General features: G+C 48.1%; 2 protein-coding genes across 2 annotated transcripts in view; both read right to left on the minus strand.

Moving 5' to 3' along the window:
- Positions 1-1594: 1594 nt before the first annotated feature.
- On the minus strand, positions 1595-5020 carry lyve1a (lymphatic vessel endothelial hyaluronic receptor 1a). Its single transcript, XM_084437544.1, has 6 exons — positions 4890-5020; positions 4143-4323; positions 3858-3997; positions 2486-2785; positions 2263-2341; positions 1595-2168 (listed from the first exon to the last, which is right to left on the minus strand). The coding sequence occupies exons 1-6, from the start codon at positions 4969-4971 to the stop codon at positions 1961-1963; spliced, it is 990 nt and encodes a 329-aa protein (XP_084293670.1). The 5' UTR covers positions 4972-5020; the 3' UTR covers positions 1595-1960.
- A 1817-nt stretch (positions 5021-6837) lies between these two features.
- The window catches only part of mrvi1 (murine retrovirus integration site 1 homolog), a 16386-nt gene continuing 6732 nt past the window's right edge, over positions 6838-16491 (minus strand). Inside the window, exons 5-20 of the mRNA XM_084437358.1 lie at positions 15326-15403; positions 14968-15014; positions 14802-14858; positions 13484-13978; positions 13206-13284; positions 12625-12748; positions 12478-12508; positions 11355-11495; positions 10974-11105; positions 9901-10054; positions 9690-9739; positions 9174-9338; positions 8979-9040; positions 7973-8107; positions 7474-7605; positions 6838-7355 (exon numbers count right to left, since the gene is read on the minus strand). Coding sequence (XP_084293484.1) covers positions 7103-7355; positions 7474-7605; positions 7973-8107; positions 8979-9040; positions 9174-9338; positions 9690-9739; positions 9901-10054; positions 10974-11105; positions 11355-11495; positions 12478-12508; positions 12625-12748; positions 13206-13284; positions 13484-13978; positions 14802-14858; positions 14968-15014; positions 15326-15403 — 2135 coding nt within the window. The 3' untranslated portion in view covers positions 6838-7102. The remainder of the gene's footprint in view (positions 7356-7473; positions 7606-7972; positions 8108-8978; positions 9041-9173; positions 9339-9689; positions 9740-9900; positions 10055-10973; positions 11106-11354; positions 11496-12477; positions 12509-12624; positions 12749-13205; positions 13285-13483; positions 13979-14801; positions 14859-14967; positions 15015-15325; positions 15404-16491) is intronic.

Raw genomic sequence — 16491 nt, forward strand, 5'->3', positions numbered from 1 at the left:
TACATCTGTAGCCACAGCTGCCCTGGGGCAGACTGACAGAAGCATGGCTGCCAATCAGCGCCTACGGCCCCTCCGACCACCACCAACATTCATTCATTCATTGACATCTATACGTTGCATGTCTTTATGATGGTGGGGAAGCCGGAGTACCCGAAGGAAACCCACGCAGGCACGGGGAGAACATGCAAACTCCACACAGAAAGGACCTGGGACGACCGGATTCGAACCCAGGACCTTCTTGCTGTGAGGCGACAGTGCGACAGGCGACAGTGCTAACCACTGAGCCACCGTGCTGCCCAGATGACCCTCACTGTACTGTAGGGTTTCACTGTTGGCTTCTTGGTGCTGTTAACAGTTTCAAGACAGAGTGAAGATGGAGTACAGCCAGAGGGTCTTGGGTATATCTGAGTGTCTGAACTGTGTCTACTGATCTGATGCCAGTGTTGCTAATAGCTCGTCCCCTGAAGCCCGTGGCAGGGACAGCCCTGTGGACGAGCTGCCTACACGCTCGATTGTAATCGCCTACTGTCAATAAGGTCCTGACAGTACAGTTCATCAGGGAAAATTGTGCTTTGGTTACTGTATATCCAAGTGTTATGTATGCGCTAGATTAGAAAAACACTGCCCCTCTGTCTGCATGTCGGGTCACCCTACAGGCCTGCCACAGCTGTGGAGAGAACCAGACAGTGTTTATCTACGGGGCTGGACATGGCTGCAGCCCTGATGAACGACTCCTGGGGGGTTTCCACGGTCGTCCCCTCGCTGGCCTGCTCTCTGGGGCTGAGTCAGTTGTGAACATTGTTAGAATACTACGGGCTGTAGTGCATTCAGGCTTGACTAAGTGTTCTTGGAAGAAATTATTTGTTTGAATTTATATGTAAATTAAGCTATTTCTATTTGTCAGATTACGCAACAACTGACTCTAATGCACTGTGTGTTCCTGGTCTTGGGATCATGACAAGTTTTAGACGAGAGTTTAGGCAGGAGAGTTTACACGTAGGCTATAAACATGTCCACTCATCTAGCCTTGGGATACAAGAGTCCTGTATCTTGACTGTTCAAAGACTGTGTTTCTCTCACCTCTGCTCAGTAGGCTAGTGGATGATTGGATGTTGCTCAGTAGGCTAGTGGATGATTGGATGTTGCTCAGTAGGCTAGTGGATGATTGGATGTTGCTCAGTAGGCTAGTGGATGATTGGATGTTGCTCAGTAAGCTAGTGGATGATTGGATGTTGCTCGGTAGGCTAGTGGATGATTGGATGTTGCTCAGTAGGCTAGTGGATGATTGGATGTTGCTCAGTAAGCTAGTGGATGACTGGATGCTGTGATAAATTGCCTCTTTTAGATTTTTTTTGTTATCAATAAAGGCATAAACATTCTAATGTTGTTATTTATACTGTCATGCAGTTCCTGAAAGGTTTGACATTGGAGTGGGCTGAAAACCATATAAAATGTGCCAGGAAAACATTTTAATCAACTAAAAAGACAACTCCCCAAGATCATACGATTTCAGTACAAATCATTTTATGATTTCAATAACTAAAAATACAACAGTTCTTACACAGTTGACAGTGACAAATTGATCATCTTCATCTGAGAGAGTGAGCTATATTGGCATTATCTGCATAGCAAAGAATAGGTAGGCCTGCTAGATTTCTCATCGCTTCCACAAAACCCCAATCTTCAACCCAACACAGTTGCACTAATGATTACTTTGCTAACGTTACCATCTAGTGGCGGGATGAGGTACTCTCATATATGTTTCAAATTCAAAATTAGTTTTGGTTGAAGCACATAGGCTCTATGACTCATACATCACATAGACCTTATGACTCAGACAGTAACATAATAATAATAATAATAATAATAATACACACAATAAATAAATGCATTTTAATTATGTCAATGCAAAATTTGTACAAATGATCAAATTACCAGGAACAAATGTGGTTCTCTCTATCTAAACCATCATGGCTGTATCTGCATCTGTCTTGGTCTCAGAGTCCATGTTCACGCTGATGTTGTCCTCTGTTTTCCTGCTGCTGCTGTCCTCATCCGGCTCATCCCTCAGCTCTTCCTTCTCCTTCATACAGGGCTGCGTCCAGTCCTCCGTCTCGATGTACTCCTTCTGCTGCTCGATGTCCCAACTCAGGAAACAGCTCTTCTTCCTTTAAAACCACACAGAGATTAAGAACTGAAGGGTACTGATTGCTGACTGCAACAGTATCCTTATAACATACTTTACAACCGCGGTCCACTCACAGTTTGAAGTACCAGAGGATGCCCATTGCGGTCAGGAGAAAAACGAAGGTCGAGGTGATCATCAAAGCTTTTGGCGCCGCTACAAATGTAAAAGAGTGTACAAACATTACTCAGAATAAGTATGGATGTCTACAACATTTATGATGGTCTGGGCAGTGACTGACTGCAGTGGTTTTAAATGGATAGCAGTACACTGTTGGAAGTGTAGTTGAACGTTACAGACCTCCGACGGCAGAGCGAGCTGTGCTCATGGGCGGTAGCTGTTCGCTCTCTGAGCTGCCAGGAGAGAGGAGGAATGAGGAGGAGGGAGAGAGTCTGGGAGAGAGAGGGGAGGAGAGGGACTGGGAGGTGGGCCGGGGGGGTGGGCGTGCTGACGGGACCAGATGAGTGATGATGGAGGTCGGGTGCGATGCAGAGCTAGAGAGCGTAGGCTCTGAGGGAGAGGGATATGGCGGTCGTTCTGTCCGGTCTCTCGTGGTCAAAGGGGTATTAGGGGTCGTATAGTCCAATTGTAGCTCCATATCTGTGGAGGGACATAATTAAGTCAAGTGATAAGCCAAACTATAGGCAAAGTAATTGAGAAAGAAGTTAACATCCAATTAATAGACTATCTCCATAAAATCTTAATGAGGTATTTCAGTCTGGATCTCAGGCCTGCCACAACACTGAAGGTGCTAAACAATCTGACAGTTAATAAAAGACTCAGGCAACCTCTCCATATTGGTTGTCTTAGATCTTAGTGCTGCCTTTGACATAGTTGACCATGACATACTATTGGATCTGCTGCAAAATTGGGTTAGCCTCTCTGACACGGTCTTAAACTGGATTAGATCATATTTAGCTGGTTGTGAATACTATGTTGCCTTTGGCACTCATGTCTCTGAACACCATGCCATATTCTACGAGTCCCCCAAGGCTCCATTCTTGGCCCTTTATTATTTAATCTATACATGCTTCCACTAGCTAGTTTTATCAATAAACATAACATTAGCTTCAATCAGTATGCAGATGACACTCCGCTATAGCACCTGATGCCCACAAGTCTGTCAGCTACTTGGCTGTATGAATGACATAAACTTGTGGATGTCCCAGAACGTTTAGCAGTTAATGAGTCTCTGGTTTTGTGGGTCTACATTTTCTATGTTCTTCTATTATTTGTTTTTTTATTCTATATTATTTGTATTAAACACAGTCTTTTCTGTTGTGTTCTGTAGGTCTTTAAAATGGTGTCACTGAGGCAAGTTGCCAAACCTTCACTCAGTTCCTGGAACTGTGTCAACCTGCCCCCCACCTCAGGGATCGTTCAGGAAGTCAATAGGGGATGTTTTCTCAATTTTCCCTTTTCCGTTCACATTTGTACAATTCCTGATCATCTCCTCATAAAGGATATGAGAGTATGATGATGATGTACTTTCTTTTCTGAACGAATGCCAGAAACATCCCAACGCAGAGTTCAGTTAAGGGACAGAGGCCAATCAGAAGCAGAGGGCAGGTAGATTACGTCCTCAGTTCAAAGAAGTCAGCAGATCTTCGTCACCAATCACAATATGTCATTTTCGAGGAAAGGAAATGGTGAAAGAATCAACATCCCGTACCTGATTGGTTAAAACAGAAAACATCAAATGTTTTTGTGACAGAGGCTCTCCATTTTACAACCCCTGTGTCGTTTTTTCCACAGAATTCATTCGCTGTTATCCGAGGAATCACTGCAAAATGCTCATCGATCCATCCGAACCTGAAGAAGTCCAGTAACAGAGGGAGAACATAGACCATTTATATCTGAATTATTAACATTCCTCATACGCAGTCATGAAAGCTCTCTCAGGGATGTGATGATGAACCAGTGTTCCAGCCCAGGTGTGGACGGAGAGCTTCCTTACCTGCAGGTTTCCAGACCCTGCCTGTTGGCCTCCTCCACCTGGGCCTTGGAGGCCATGGTGACCCCAAGGAACTCACACGCCTCCCGGGCGTCGGACGCGTTGAAGGCGTACCTCAGCTGGTTCAGCCCGGTTCTGTAGCTGACTTGGAACACACCAGCGATCCTGTGGCCATCTGGGAAGACTGATGAAAAGGAATAAAAAAAAAAAAAATACATTTAAATTTTAATTAATTTTACATTTTAATTCATGCTGACTTTGGATCAAATTCTAACTGGCTTGCTTACTGTGTTACGGTATCTAGACTATTGAGCAGATGATTTGTAGAAATAGCACAATTAGACAATAATGACATTTTTACTGAACATGCATTGTACTAACAACAATAATTCGCAGTTTATCTATTGTATCTATTGTACTAACAACAATATTGAGCAGTTTATCTATTGTATCTATTGTACTAACAACAATATTGAGCAGTTTATCTATTGTATCTATTGTACTAACAACAATATTGAGCAGTACATACTATACAGTGCTATTTATTAGTAAACATGTTTAACATGTCATGATAATTAATGAATTACAATTAAATAATTATGGCATATCCCAGTGGGTATTAAATAGTTAAGAGTGTTTAATAACAAACATGTAAGAAACACACAGCAGTTTCAAAAAACAAAAGTCTGATGAAAAGCAAGCGATTATGAGAAACCAGTAAATTGAAATGAAAGAGTGAAACTGCCTTACCTCTGATGTGGCTGGGGTCGAGGTTCAGCCCAGTGACGGCCAGAGAGAGAGCCAGCAGCACGGAGCCGGTCCAGAGCTTCATCACGGTGATCAGCGGTCAGAGTACCACAGAGATGGAGCTGACTGGTCAGTGGGTTAGCGTGGTGTGTGTGTGTGTGTGTGTGTGTGAGGTGTGTGGAATGTTGAATAAATGACCAGTACGATGAGGTGGTGGGGCCAGCGGGCAGCAGGGAACAGGAAAGAGGAAGTACTGTGTAAAAGGTCACATCAAAAGGGGATCGCCTACTTCAGCAGCAGGTCCAACAATAAGAGAGGTGGGCCAACAAGTTCACGTAACACGGTGTTCAGAGTGCGCAGCACGGCATCGTGGGTAACAAAGAAATGATTGATGTTTTCATAAGGAGCTTTATTGGATTTTCTGGTTTTAGGAGATATTGTGGCACAAGAATTACAGTACACTTGAGAAGCCCAAAGGCCTTGAAGTGCAGATGTAACGTTGGGACATTTATATTTTATCATAGATGGATTTTAAAAGTATCTATCTATCTATCTATCTATCTATCTATCTCTCTCTCTCTCTCTCTCTCTCTCTCTCTCTCTCTCTCTCTCTATGAACCTAATGTTGGACACTATAAACAGATGTCTCCCCCAGATCTCCTTGGAGAGAGGGAGCAGGTTGTGTTATTGGTTCAGACACATGGGGCAGGTTGTGTTTTTGCTTTGGTACTGACACACACAAATGACATCCTGCTCGTGGCCATCGCACAGCGTCATTAATGAGCTTGTGAACTCTGACATGGCTCTCACACACAGCCAGAGACGTTCCAGGGACAACCCAGCAATATCCCACTTCCAACAAAACACCTCAGCACAACCCCAGCCGACAGGACATGACGCAGGCTGCTAGCGTCTGGTGTGTTTTTTTTGCCAGATGTGAATTTGCAGGGGCATTGAGTTTTCATTGGACTGGATTAACATGACTGATCAAAAATGAATAGGTTATTTCCTTTTGGGATCCCTATATGATATAAAAAAGAAAGAAAGACAGGGGTTTGGATAACTAGCCAAGGAAGATTCTTTAAGCCTCAGTCTTATGAAGCTTGCAGTTTATTGGATTGAATTAGATGATGTAAGTGGTTTCCTGACTGAAAGAAGCTATTCTATAATAGAAGGCTCCTAATATATTGTATCTCCTAATATATTGCATGTGGGGCAGAAATTAATAACCATGGTGCGGAAAAATGCACTTATTGTGTCTCTCAACACTCAGAGGAAATGGCTCTTTTTTTCTGAGTGAGCACTCCGCCAAAACACCTGTCAGCCACACGACACCTGGCAGCACCTGGCGGACACTCCTCACAATGGAAATGACAGCAGGAAGCTTTAAGGCACCTTTATTTCCAGGTGGGGTGATGTAACATAAAAACCATACAACGCTGGCACACTTGTGCAGGGAAGATAACAAAGAGCCTCATGCTGTCAAATAGTGCTCGCGTACATAAATGTCTTTCAGTGCTCTGAGAACACAAACAAAACACAACAATGCAAACAAGAACCATCAGCTGCAAGAATATTGCACTTGAGGAACTACTTTGGAATGTGCTTTATGTAATAGTTTTCTAAAAAAAAAAGTCTGTTTAAATACACAATATAGATTTTTCTTTTCTCAAAAGATAAAAACGTATCACAAGTTCTATCACTTAAATATCTCTGTAAATCTATCTCTCAAAGGGACTTCATCTTGGTAGACCTGAGAGAACGCGCAGTAAGAACGGAGTGGTAGATTGATGATCTTATGTCTGCTGTGACATCAGTCTTAGGGAACCCAAAGTATTCATAGTCACCAGTGAGCCACAATTACTCTTTCAGGATGATAGAAAAGCATAATAGTCATGTATCCAATATGAATATAGAAGAATATTTCATCACACTCTATTAGTTGGTCCCTAAACAGTAATCATCTACGCTTCATCTACAGTATCACTTACAGTCGGGAAGCCTTCCTAACACAACATAAATAGGAACTTGATGTTGATAAGCTAAAACTTAAACCATGGCCAAACCAAACAAACGCTCCAAAAAGCAACACCCTTACACCCTAGATCGTCCACAATCCTCTGTTCCAGTCTGCTCCAGTGCGGTGGTGATGATGGAGCAGGGTTGAGACGGTCTTTGCATGGAGAGAGGGGTGGAGCGTTGTGGTGGGCCCTGGGTTATTCTGTTGCAGGGGTCTTTGGCTGTACTCCTACGTTCAGTCCAAAGATCTTCTTGTTTTGGGCTATGGCTTTCTCTGTTGACATGTCCCCATAGTTGTTGTTGTTGTTGTAGCGGTCGCTGAAGTACGTGAAGATGTTGACCACCACAAACAGGATGAGGAAGAGCGTGAGGATGACCCACAGTAGCCGGTTACGCCGGAAGATCTTGGGGCAAACCCGATAGAGGACGACCAAGGCCTCCGCCACTTTACTGCAGAAATAGAGAGAGAGGATTCAGAACAACCAGACCTTGGGATGAGCGGGTCAGTGTTCAGTATTATTCGGATAGTCGTGCTAATGAAGTCGTCTAAAGCGTGTCCAAAAACCACCTGCTGCTCTTCGTCTGCTTCCCCTTCTCCTCATTCTTCTCTTCTGGCTCGGTTGGTTTTTCTTCCGTTTTCTCCTCCTCCTCCTCCTTCACCTCTGGGAGATCTTTGCACTGCTTCAGTCCCTCCTGGTAACTGCAGGCAGGGTGTTCAGTTAGTTGACCTCACGTTCGGTAAAAGTGTGTCATCTCACTGTGGTACTTTCCTGTAGAGTAGCTTTAGTTCTTCACAATTTCAGCAACGTGTCTTCTGTGTGAGTGTGAGTGTGTGTGCCCTGACTTAGGCCACATTTGGGGACAAATGTTGTACATGAAATCAGTATCGGGGGAAGGCATGTCAAATTGGGGACAAACAAAATGGTGTCTCCAATAAGGTTTCGGGGTTGGGTTAAGGCTAAGGTTACGGTTATGGGTAAGGGGATATAGAATGAATATAAGTCAAAACAATGTCCCCAAAAGTTGTCTTAGTCAAAGTGTTTGTGTGTGTGTGCGCCCATCCTCACCCTTTACTGTAGAACTCCTCCTCCATCTTGGCCTTGATCTCTGCTCTGATCTGGGCCCGGAGGTCGTCCAGGTTGACCGGGGGCTTGGCCGCTGCGGAAGCCTCGCCTTCCTGCTCCGTCACTGCTGTCTTTCCACTGCATTGTTCCACATAGGAAAGAGCGGTCAGCCCTGGCAGACTCCAGCACAGTAGGCGTTACGCTGAGAGAGACCCTGGTCATTAGGCCTTTCCATCAACACTGTGGCCTTGTCTTAATGGACGGGCTGGAACACAGCTGAAAGCCGCCATCGACGGCCATGGTTTCCGTCAAACCCAGAGCAGCGAGAATGTCTCTTAAAAGCTCGCTGGATCTTACCGTGCACGCACTTTGCTGTTGTTATTCTGTTCTCCATCTCTCTCTCTCCCTCTCTCTCTCTCTCCCTTGAAATTTCAGCATGAGCGTAGTCAGGCTCTCACCTCCTAACCAGGCCCGGGGTAGGGGGCCGGTAGGGGGCCGGTGGGCGGCCTGCGTTCTGTCAGGCTCTCTAGCCCAAATGTTTACATGACATCTCTAAACAGCACATCAATCAGCTACAGCTGGAAGTTGTTTTTTTAATAGGTTGCTTGCATAGCTATTTTGAAGTCATAGATAACAAGGAGTAGTTGCATAACATGATGTGTGAGGCTCCACATGGTATATCCTGCTTTGTATGCTTAATCTGGGCTCGGTCCCCAGAGAGCACATCCTGGAGGTCAGGGAAACAAGCCACAGAGAACTGATTCAGCACAAGATATGGTCAGATAAGGTCAAGGGACGCTAGGCCCCATTGTTCCACACAGCGGTGCGCGCTGACCTTTGAGCCAAGCAGAACATGCTATCAGATACGTTGGATGATGTATATGTGGGAGTCTGGGTGTGTGTGCATGTACTGTAGCTGTGTGTGTGTGTTAGGTGTGTGTGTGTGTGTGTGTGTGTGTGTGTGTGTGTGTGTGTGTGTGTGTGTGCGTGCATGCGCCTCAGAAATCACCTCTCAGCTCCGGCTGGCTGGCCGTGCTCAGGACCGCTGGCTCTCAGGACGCCGGCTTCACACTGAAACAGAACCACCAACCCAAAACACATGAGAGTTAACATGAAGCACAGGCAAGTCATTCACGTTTGATGTAGTATTTACTGGGCGAGACACTACTGTGAGACAGATATGAACGGGTGGTAGGACACCTACCAGGACAGGAAGTCCGGGGCCATGGGTGGGTGCAGGGTAGGCTCCTGGGCCCAGGCCAGTGAACAGGCTGGGCCCGGGGCCAGCGGTGGCAGGGGTCTGACCGGGGAGGTTCAGGAGGTTGAATTTAGGGACCACGGCTACACTGACCCTCCGCCTGGGCAAAGCCTAAAGAGGAAGAGGAAGAAGGGAGAGAGTAAGAGGGGAGAGAGGGAGAAGGGAGAGGAAGAGGGGAGAGGAAGAGGAGAGAGGGGAAAATATGAATAAGCTGGTGATTTTATCATTCAGATATACAGTATGAGGTCATGAAATCTGTCATCCTACCATAACCGACCACCAATCAAACGCACATACAAGCAGGTGGGTACAATATGCACAGTACATAATACACACACATACACACACACACACATACACACACACAGACACATACACACACACACACACACACACACACACACACACACACACACACACACACACACACACACACACAGATAGTACCCTACAGCTCTATACCTTCCCCATGGTTAGAGACATGGACCTGGAAGGTCGTGGCACTCCGTCATCTATAAACCAAACACAAAGGACAACAGAGCGTCAACATCATTATTATTATTTATTTATGCATATTTATCATCATCATTATTATTATTTATTCGCAAGACCGCTCAATGTCCTAGGCTGTGGTCCCCGGGCGGAGCTAGCGGTGGTCAGGCTGCAGGCGTACCTCCAGTGTCTATGGAGCCACTGTAGCAGCGGTTTGAGTTCTGATTGGCCAGCTTCTTGAACTCCATCAGCTCGGCATGGTCCTTCTCATAGGTCCTCTTCAGGTTCTCCACATACTGCATCATGACCTCCGTGGCCTTGTTCATACGCTTCTCCTGTGGCACACAAAACACACACACACACACACACATACAAGCACACATGCACACGCACACACACGCACACACACGCACACACACGCACACACACACACACACACACACACACACACACACACAAGCACGCACACACACACGCACACACACACACACACACACACAAGCACGCACACACGCACGCACACACACACACACACACACACACACGGTCAACAACACTGGCATTCTCCTGGGAGGCTCTCCAACACAGAGAGATTAAATATGAGCGAACTTCCTGACAGCAAGGGTTAGTGTGTCCAACATGCCCATTATAAAGAGGGATTTTAAGTGTGGCAGTAAATACTGTTGGCTGTGTTTCACTGATGGAAGTGCTGTTTACAATTAGAGCTGGCATGGTAGAGCAAAGATAGTAGCATTTTGAACAGGGAAAGGAGCTTTTCTGTCAGGCCAGTGTGCCAGGGACCAGGGAGGCCTCGTTCCTGGCTCCTCACCTCTTCAGTCAATACTGGATCAAACCATTCACCAGGGACCTGACCACTACTACGGACACGGCCTGAGTACTGCTCTACTGAATCACTGAGAGTTTTCTTTGGCCGGCAGGATAACCTTAACGTCAACCATAACATCACTCAATCTTTGAGAAACAGCTTATCTGTCGGAAAACAAACATTCCAATTCCCACTCTAAATGTCCCAAATATTTTTTCTCATGATATTTTTTTTTCTGGGTGAAAAGCTTGTTTTCTTGTGTCATTCAGGGTTTCCTCGGCACTGTGGGCTGTTCCTGCAGCCTGATGTTTCTCAAGGAACGAAGAGGATGAAGTGAGGAAGTGGGCGGGTTCCGGGCTCGCCTGGCGTTAACGAGCCCCTGTAGACAACCGTCCTCGCCCAGTGGGTGTGGCTGCAGCTGCTGTTACCTGACGAACAGCTCCCACTATCTCCGCCCGGCTGGACAGCCGCGTGGCCAGACGGTGCAATACCGCCACGGTCTCTAGGAGGCGCTGGTACGACTCCCGCTGCTCCGAGTTCTGCCACTGGGGCGCTGTGACCTGCGGCGACACGCCAACCAAACAAGGGGACAACAAAGCAACAGCGCAGTCGTTAGTCTGGGTTCCGCTCTTTGGGCGCATCGCTTTCTCCAACTCAAACGGGATACTGTAGCTCACTCATATAATAAATCGTATCGTCCGCCTACGTCGACTCCAGCTCAATCATCAAGACAGCTACGTAAACAGTTGTGCAGACAGATAACACCGTAGCTCAATCCTCAGCCTCGAGACCGTGACCTTGACTCTGACCTTGAGGGAGCCTTTGAACTCTTCCAGTTCCTTCTCTGTGTTTTCCTCCGTCAGGTTGCGCTCTCTCTCTGCCTGCCTGAGCCGCGTCTCCAGGGTGTAGTTGTCGTTGCGGAACGCCAGCGACAGCTGAACAAACGCGTTCTGCGGGGAGGAAACGGCCGTGGTGAACACCGGCTGAACATCCACCGGGGATGCGTTAGAGGGATGACGCATTAGAGGGATGACGCATTAGAGGGATGACGCGTTAGAGGGATGACGTGTTAGAGGGATGACATGTTAGAGGGATGACGTATTAGAGGGATGACGCGTTAGAGGGATGATGTGTTAGAGGGATGACGCGTTAGAGGTATGATGTGTTAGAGGGATGACGTGTTAGAGGGATGACGCGTTAGAGGGATGACATGTTAGAGGGATGACGCGTTAGTGGGATGATGTGTTAGAGGGATGACGCGTTAGTGGGATGATGTGTTAGAGGGATGACGTGTTAGAGGGATGATGTGTTAGAGGGATGACACGTTAGAGGGATGACGCGTTAGAGGGATGACTACTGAGGATGGAGGGGCCGACCGTCACACTCGGACACACAGCCGGGCCAGAGGGGCGAGGTCAATTAACACTCAGCCCTAGATATCATTTATGTCGACATAACATTCATACACCTAGCGTGTTGAGCGTGAGACTGAATAAACAAGCGTGCGGCTACATGGTGACTGTTGACCTCCTGGCGCTGCGCTGTCCGTGATCAAAGCCGGCCTGCGCTGGTGGCTAGCGTGTGGAATGTTGTGCAGAGCAGAACAGAGGCCGGGGAGGGGAGGAAATCTCCGACCTCTGACCTCTGTTCTGATGCAGACATGTCCCCCGTGGGAACGCCGAGAGCCGGGCCGGACCGCCGGGGACCGCCGCACTCACACCGCCATGCTTGCTTTATCGCCATATAGACAGGAAATGGAAATCACACAGGCCCAAATCAGCCTCCATCAGGCGGAGAAGCCACAAGCTTCCTGTCGCACCGTATAGAATCCCAAAGGCCACAGACAAGTGCGCACGCACTGTATAACAATGTTCCGACTACGTTACTACCGCGCTATTACCGTGGGACACACCCTGCAGATTTAATACCAACCTCAACTTCTTTTTCTGTGAGTGGAGGTGCGCTGGAATGAAAACCAAAGAGGAAGTGTAAGTACTGTATGTGAATGAAGATCGCAATGTCACTGAACTGAATGAGTCAGAACAGTAAGATGTCCAGTTGAGGCTGCGCAGTACGAACCAGCCTGGCAGGCCTCGGTGAAGTTTGAGCTTCCTCAGCATCACGTCTGAGATGTTGGGCATGGCGTCAGACTTCTCTTTGGCCTCCTCGTCGGCGGGGGAGCCCGAGGGGAGGGGAGATGGACCTGGGGACAGCCAGAGATCACACATCTAACCCCTCAAGAACAGGAACACAATTCCATCAAAGATACACACCTCCGGTCAGCAAGGGGCAAACAAGACATTTCTCGAGTATCCTCTTTCCCCCGCTTTGGTTAGAAATCACGCCCCCTGGTGGTTCAAATGGCAAAACCGTATTCCATGATGTCCAGGAAAACAGTGAACTTATACAGTGAACCAGCGGTCCAGCCACGAGTGGAACAATCTCTGTCATGTCTGCGATCCCTCCCAGGGGTTAGCTGGAACACACTTCCTGTGACGTAGCCTACATCAGTACAGCCTTGACCCTCTCCCTCTGCACACCAGAGAGCAGACATGTCTCTGGCTGTCTGCGGCACGTTACTCAGCCCAGTCTGTTTCCCCTATGCAGTAGCATCATCATCATCATCATCATCATCAACATCATCGGGTCATCTGCCATACCTCTTTCCTGTTCAGCCGACTCGCTCAGGTCCGGCAGCTTGGTGCCCACTATGCTCTGGTTCCGGATCAGCTTGTTTTCCTGAACACAGAACAAAAACACAAGCATTAGGCTTCAGGAACTTGGAACTTCTTTCATGTTGTGGTAGTTTAGGGTCATAAAAGACAGGGACATTACACTCCCTCTTCTGGATTAGAGTGTTTTTGCCGAAAGGCTCTTGAGGCTCCTAAAGGAGGCAATAAAAGTCAGGTAAACCCAGCCGGCCCCCGCGCAGCCCCACCTCTCTCAGTTTGGACAGCTTGTGCATGTTGACGGGCAGGGCGGGGAAGTCCTTGTACCCCGAAGACTTGAGCAGGCCGTCCCGGGGCTGGTCTGAGAAGGACAAGGGCTCCTCTGTCTTGGGGGCGAAGTTGGGGGCCCCGTTCAGGGCGTTGAGGGTCCCTACCATGTCCCAGGACACGGCCCTCATGAGCGGGGGGAACGCCCCGATGGTCTTGATCTCGGCCGTGCAGGGGGCCTGCTGGGTGGGGGGCCGGGGGACGGGCTTGGCCACGCCGGTGGCCGGGGTCTGGACGGGCCCTCGGCCCGGACCCTCCTCCGGCTTGTGGGCCGCTGCGGGTGCAGGGCTCTTCTTGAGGCCCCGGGGGTCACAGTTCTCCTTCTGGCCTCCGCCGGGCTCCCTGGGGGGCGAGGGGCCGGTGTGGCGGGGGGTCAGGGTGCCGGACGACACCTTCCGCTTCTCGCTGGGCTTCCAGTCCACCAATCGCCTGGTGGTCTGAGGGCAGAGAGACCAGAGAAACAACAGCGGTCAATAGATCTGTGATGTCCGTTCAATCTCATTCTATTACAACTCCTTAAAGGCCCTACGAGGAGTTTCGGGAAGCGGAAGTGTTTTCTGTCCAAAAAGAAAAACCTTAGCTACCTGAGCCGGGTGTTTTGAAGACGGAACGATGGCCACCGATGAGGTAATTACATAGGTCTTACTAGTAACGTTACTTTTGACAATATATAACGGTCATATTTAAATTATTCTTCGTCTTGTCGGTGGCGTAGGCTTCTGCAGTAAATCGTTTCATCATTCCAAGGAAGTTCTGGATGACCCGACCACGAAATAATAATCTAAAAACTACATACAAGAAATGACATTTGTCGAAAATGGACACATAAACAAGTGTGGGTAATGTAGATACACCCACATTAAAATGAGACTGTTTCATAACCAAAAATAAACTCATCGGGTCCCTTTAAGACTGGACGTTCAACAGTGCTGTTGTTGAGTGAGAGATGACTGAGTGTGTGAGAGAGACGTGTCTGTGAGTGTGTGAGAGAGACGTGTCTGTGAGTGTGTGAGAGAGACGTGTCTCTGAGTGTGTGAGAGAGACATGTCTGTGAGTGTGTGAGAGAGACATGTCTGTGAGTGTGTGAGAGAGACATGTCTGTGAGTGTGTGAGAGACGTGTCTGTGAGTGTGTGAGAGAGACGTGTCTGTGAGTGTGTGAGAGAGACATGTCTGTGAGTGTGTGAGAGAGACGTGTCTGTGAGTGTGTGAGAGAGACGTGTCTGTGAGTGTGTGAGAGAAAGAGACGGTGCTGTTCTCACCTCCTGCTCTTGTGTTCCTACATCAGCGTTTTCACCAACTGTAGGAACCTCCAGCCGCTGACAGACCAACACAGAACACACACATCAACAGCCGGACTCACACACCAGTATCAGGAGGAAGTACACTGCCATGTTCCCTGTGTGGTCAGTCTAGTGTAAACCTCACCTGACTGACCGGCTGGTTGAGGTAATTCACCTCTGAGGGGCCCACAACTGAAACACACATGACACCGGACGTTAGATCCTTTGTGTTCTCCTGTTAACCTGCTCTCAGAAAAGGGTACTAAATGCAACCATTTGCAACCAGAGAAGCTGCCTCTGACCCTCTGTGAGGTTCCAGATGGAACCCTTTACAGATCAGAAAGAACCATTTAGGGTTCCGAACTGCACCTCGCAGAGCTGAAAGTGGATTTATGTTGAGCCTTAAGGTTCTATCTAAAATATCTCTGTTCAACACACGTTTTGTTTTTGAATGCCGCAGTGACAGTTAATACCTGATAACATGGACAGAAAGCAGGACGTACCAATCTGGGGGGTGGCCGAGAGGGAAGGGCTTCTGGATGGCACTGGTGAGGAGGACCTCGTAGGGGTGGGGGAGAGACCTGCAGATGAACACCCCCGTTGTTTAAGTTTGGTTCACTCCAACATAGGTGATATCAAACATTCACAGCCTGGTCCTTGGCATACACTCCCTCCGTATCAATTTCATGATAAAGTGAGAGGAAATGAAATAATTGGGAATTAATTTGGTTCTCGATGTTATTGCAGTCAATGTTTACATGATGCTGGAATTTGTTGGCTAGTACATCCGCTGTCTCAGGACATCTGAGGACATGGGGAACCAGGAAGTACAGAGAGAAAAACACACCAATCAAAATAATCAACTTAACAGAGCTGTACTGTACTGTAGGCCTATTGGCTGCCAGAACTTTATATGTTTGGTAACACTGTCTATGAAGCCCATGTCTATAACGCATTGTAACTACTTATAATGCATTATAATCTGCTTATGATTATAGTTATAAGCACTCCTACATATTCATAATCAGCACAGGCTCCTCCCAAGGCTGTTCTTTCTCCTCTACTCTTCTCCCTGAACACGAACAGCTGCACCTCCAGCCTCCAGTCTGTCACGCTCCTGAGGTCTGCAGACCACACCCCCCTCATCCATCTCATCTCCACCCCCCTCATCCGTCTCACCAGCCCCTCATCCGTCTCATCTCCACCCCCTCATCCGTCTCATCTCCACCCCCCTCATCCATCTCATCTCTACCCCCTCATCCGTCTCATCTCCACCCCCTCATCCGTCTCACCCCCCCCCTCATCCATCTCATCTCCACCCCCTCATCCGTCTCATCTCCACCCCCTCATCCGTCTCATCTCCACCCCCTCATCCGTCTCATCTCCACCCCCTCATCCGTCTCATCTCCACCCCCCTCATCCATCTCATCTCCACCCCCTCATCCGTCTCATCTCCACCCCCCTCATCCGTCTCATCTCCACCCCCCTCATCCGTCTCATCTCCACCCCCCTCATCCGTCTCATCTCCACCCCCTCATCCGTCTCATCTCCACCCCCTCATCTGTCTCATCTCCACCCCCTCATCCATCTCATCTCCACCCCCTCATCCATCTCATCTCCACCCCCTCATCCGTCTCATCTCCACCCCCTCATCTGTCTCATCTCCGGG

Source organism: Borostomias antarcticus (assembly GCF_949987555.1).
Source record: "Borostomias antarcticus genome assembly, chromosome: 4".
Taxonomy (NCBI): Eukaryota; Metazoa; Chordata; class Actinopteri; order Stomiiformes; family Stomiidae; genus Borostomias; species Borostomias antarcticus.

Coding starts and splice junctions, on each gene's coding strand:
- lyve1a (XM_084437544.1), bottom strand. CDS start 4,971: ATGAAGCTCTGGACCGGCTCCGTGCTGCTGGCTCTCTCTCTGGCCGTC. Junction 3,998..4,142: donor CAGGGTCTGGAAACCTGCAG/GTAAGGAAGCTC, acceptor GGACTTCTTCAG/GTTCGGATGGATCGATGAGC. Junction 2,786..3,857: donor TTTCTGTTTTAACCAATCAG/GTACGGGATGTT, acceptor GTCCCTCCACAG/ATATGGAGCTACAATTGGAC.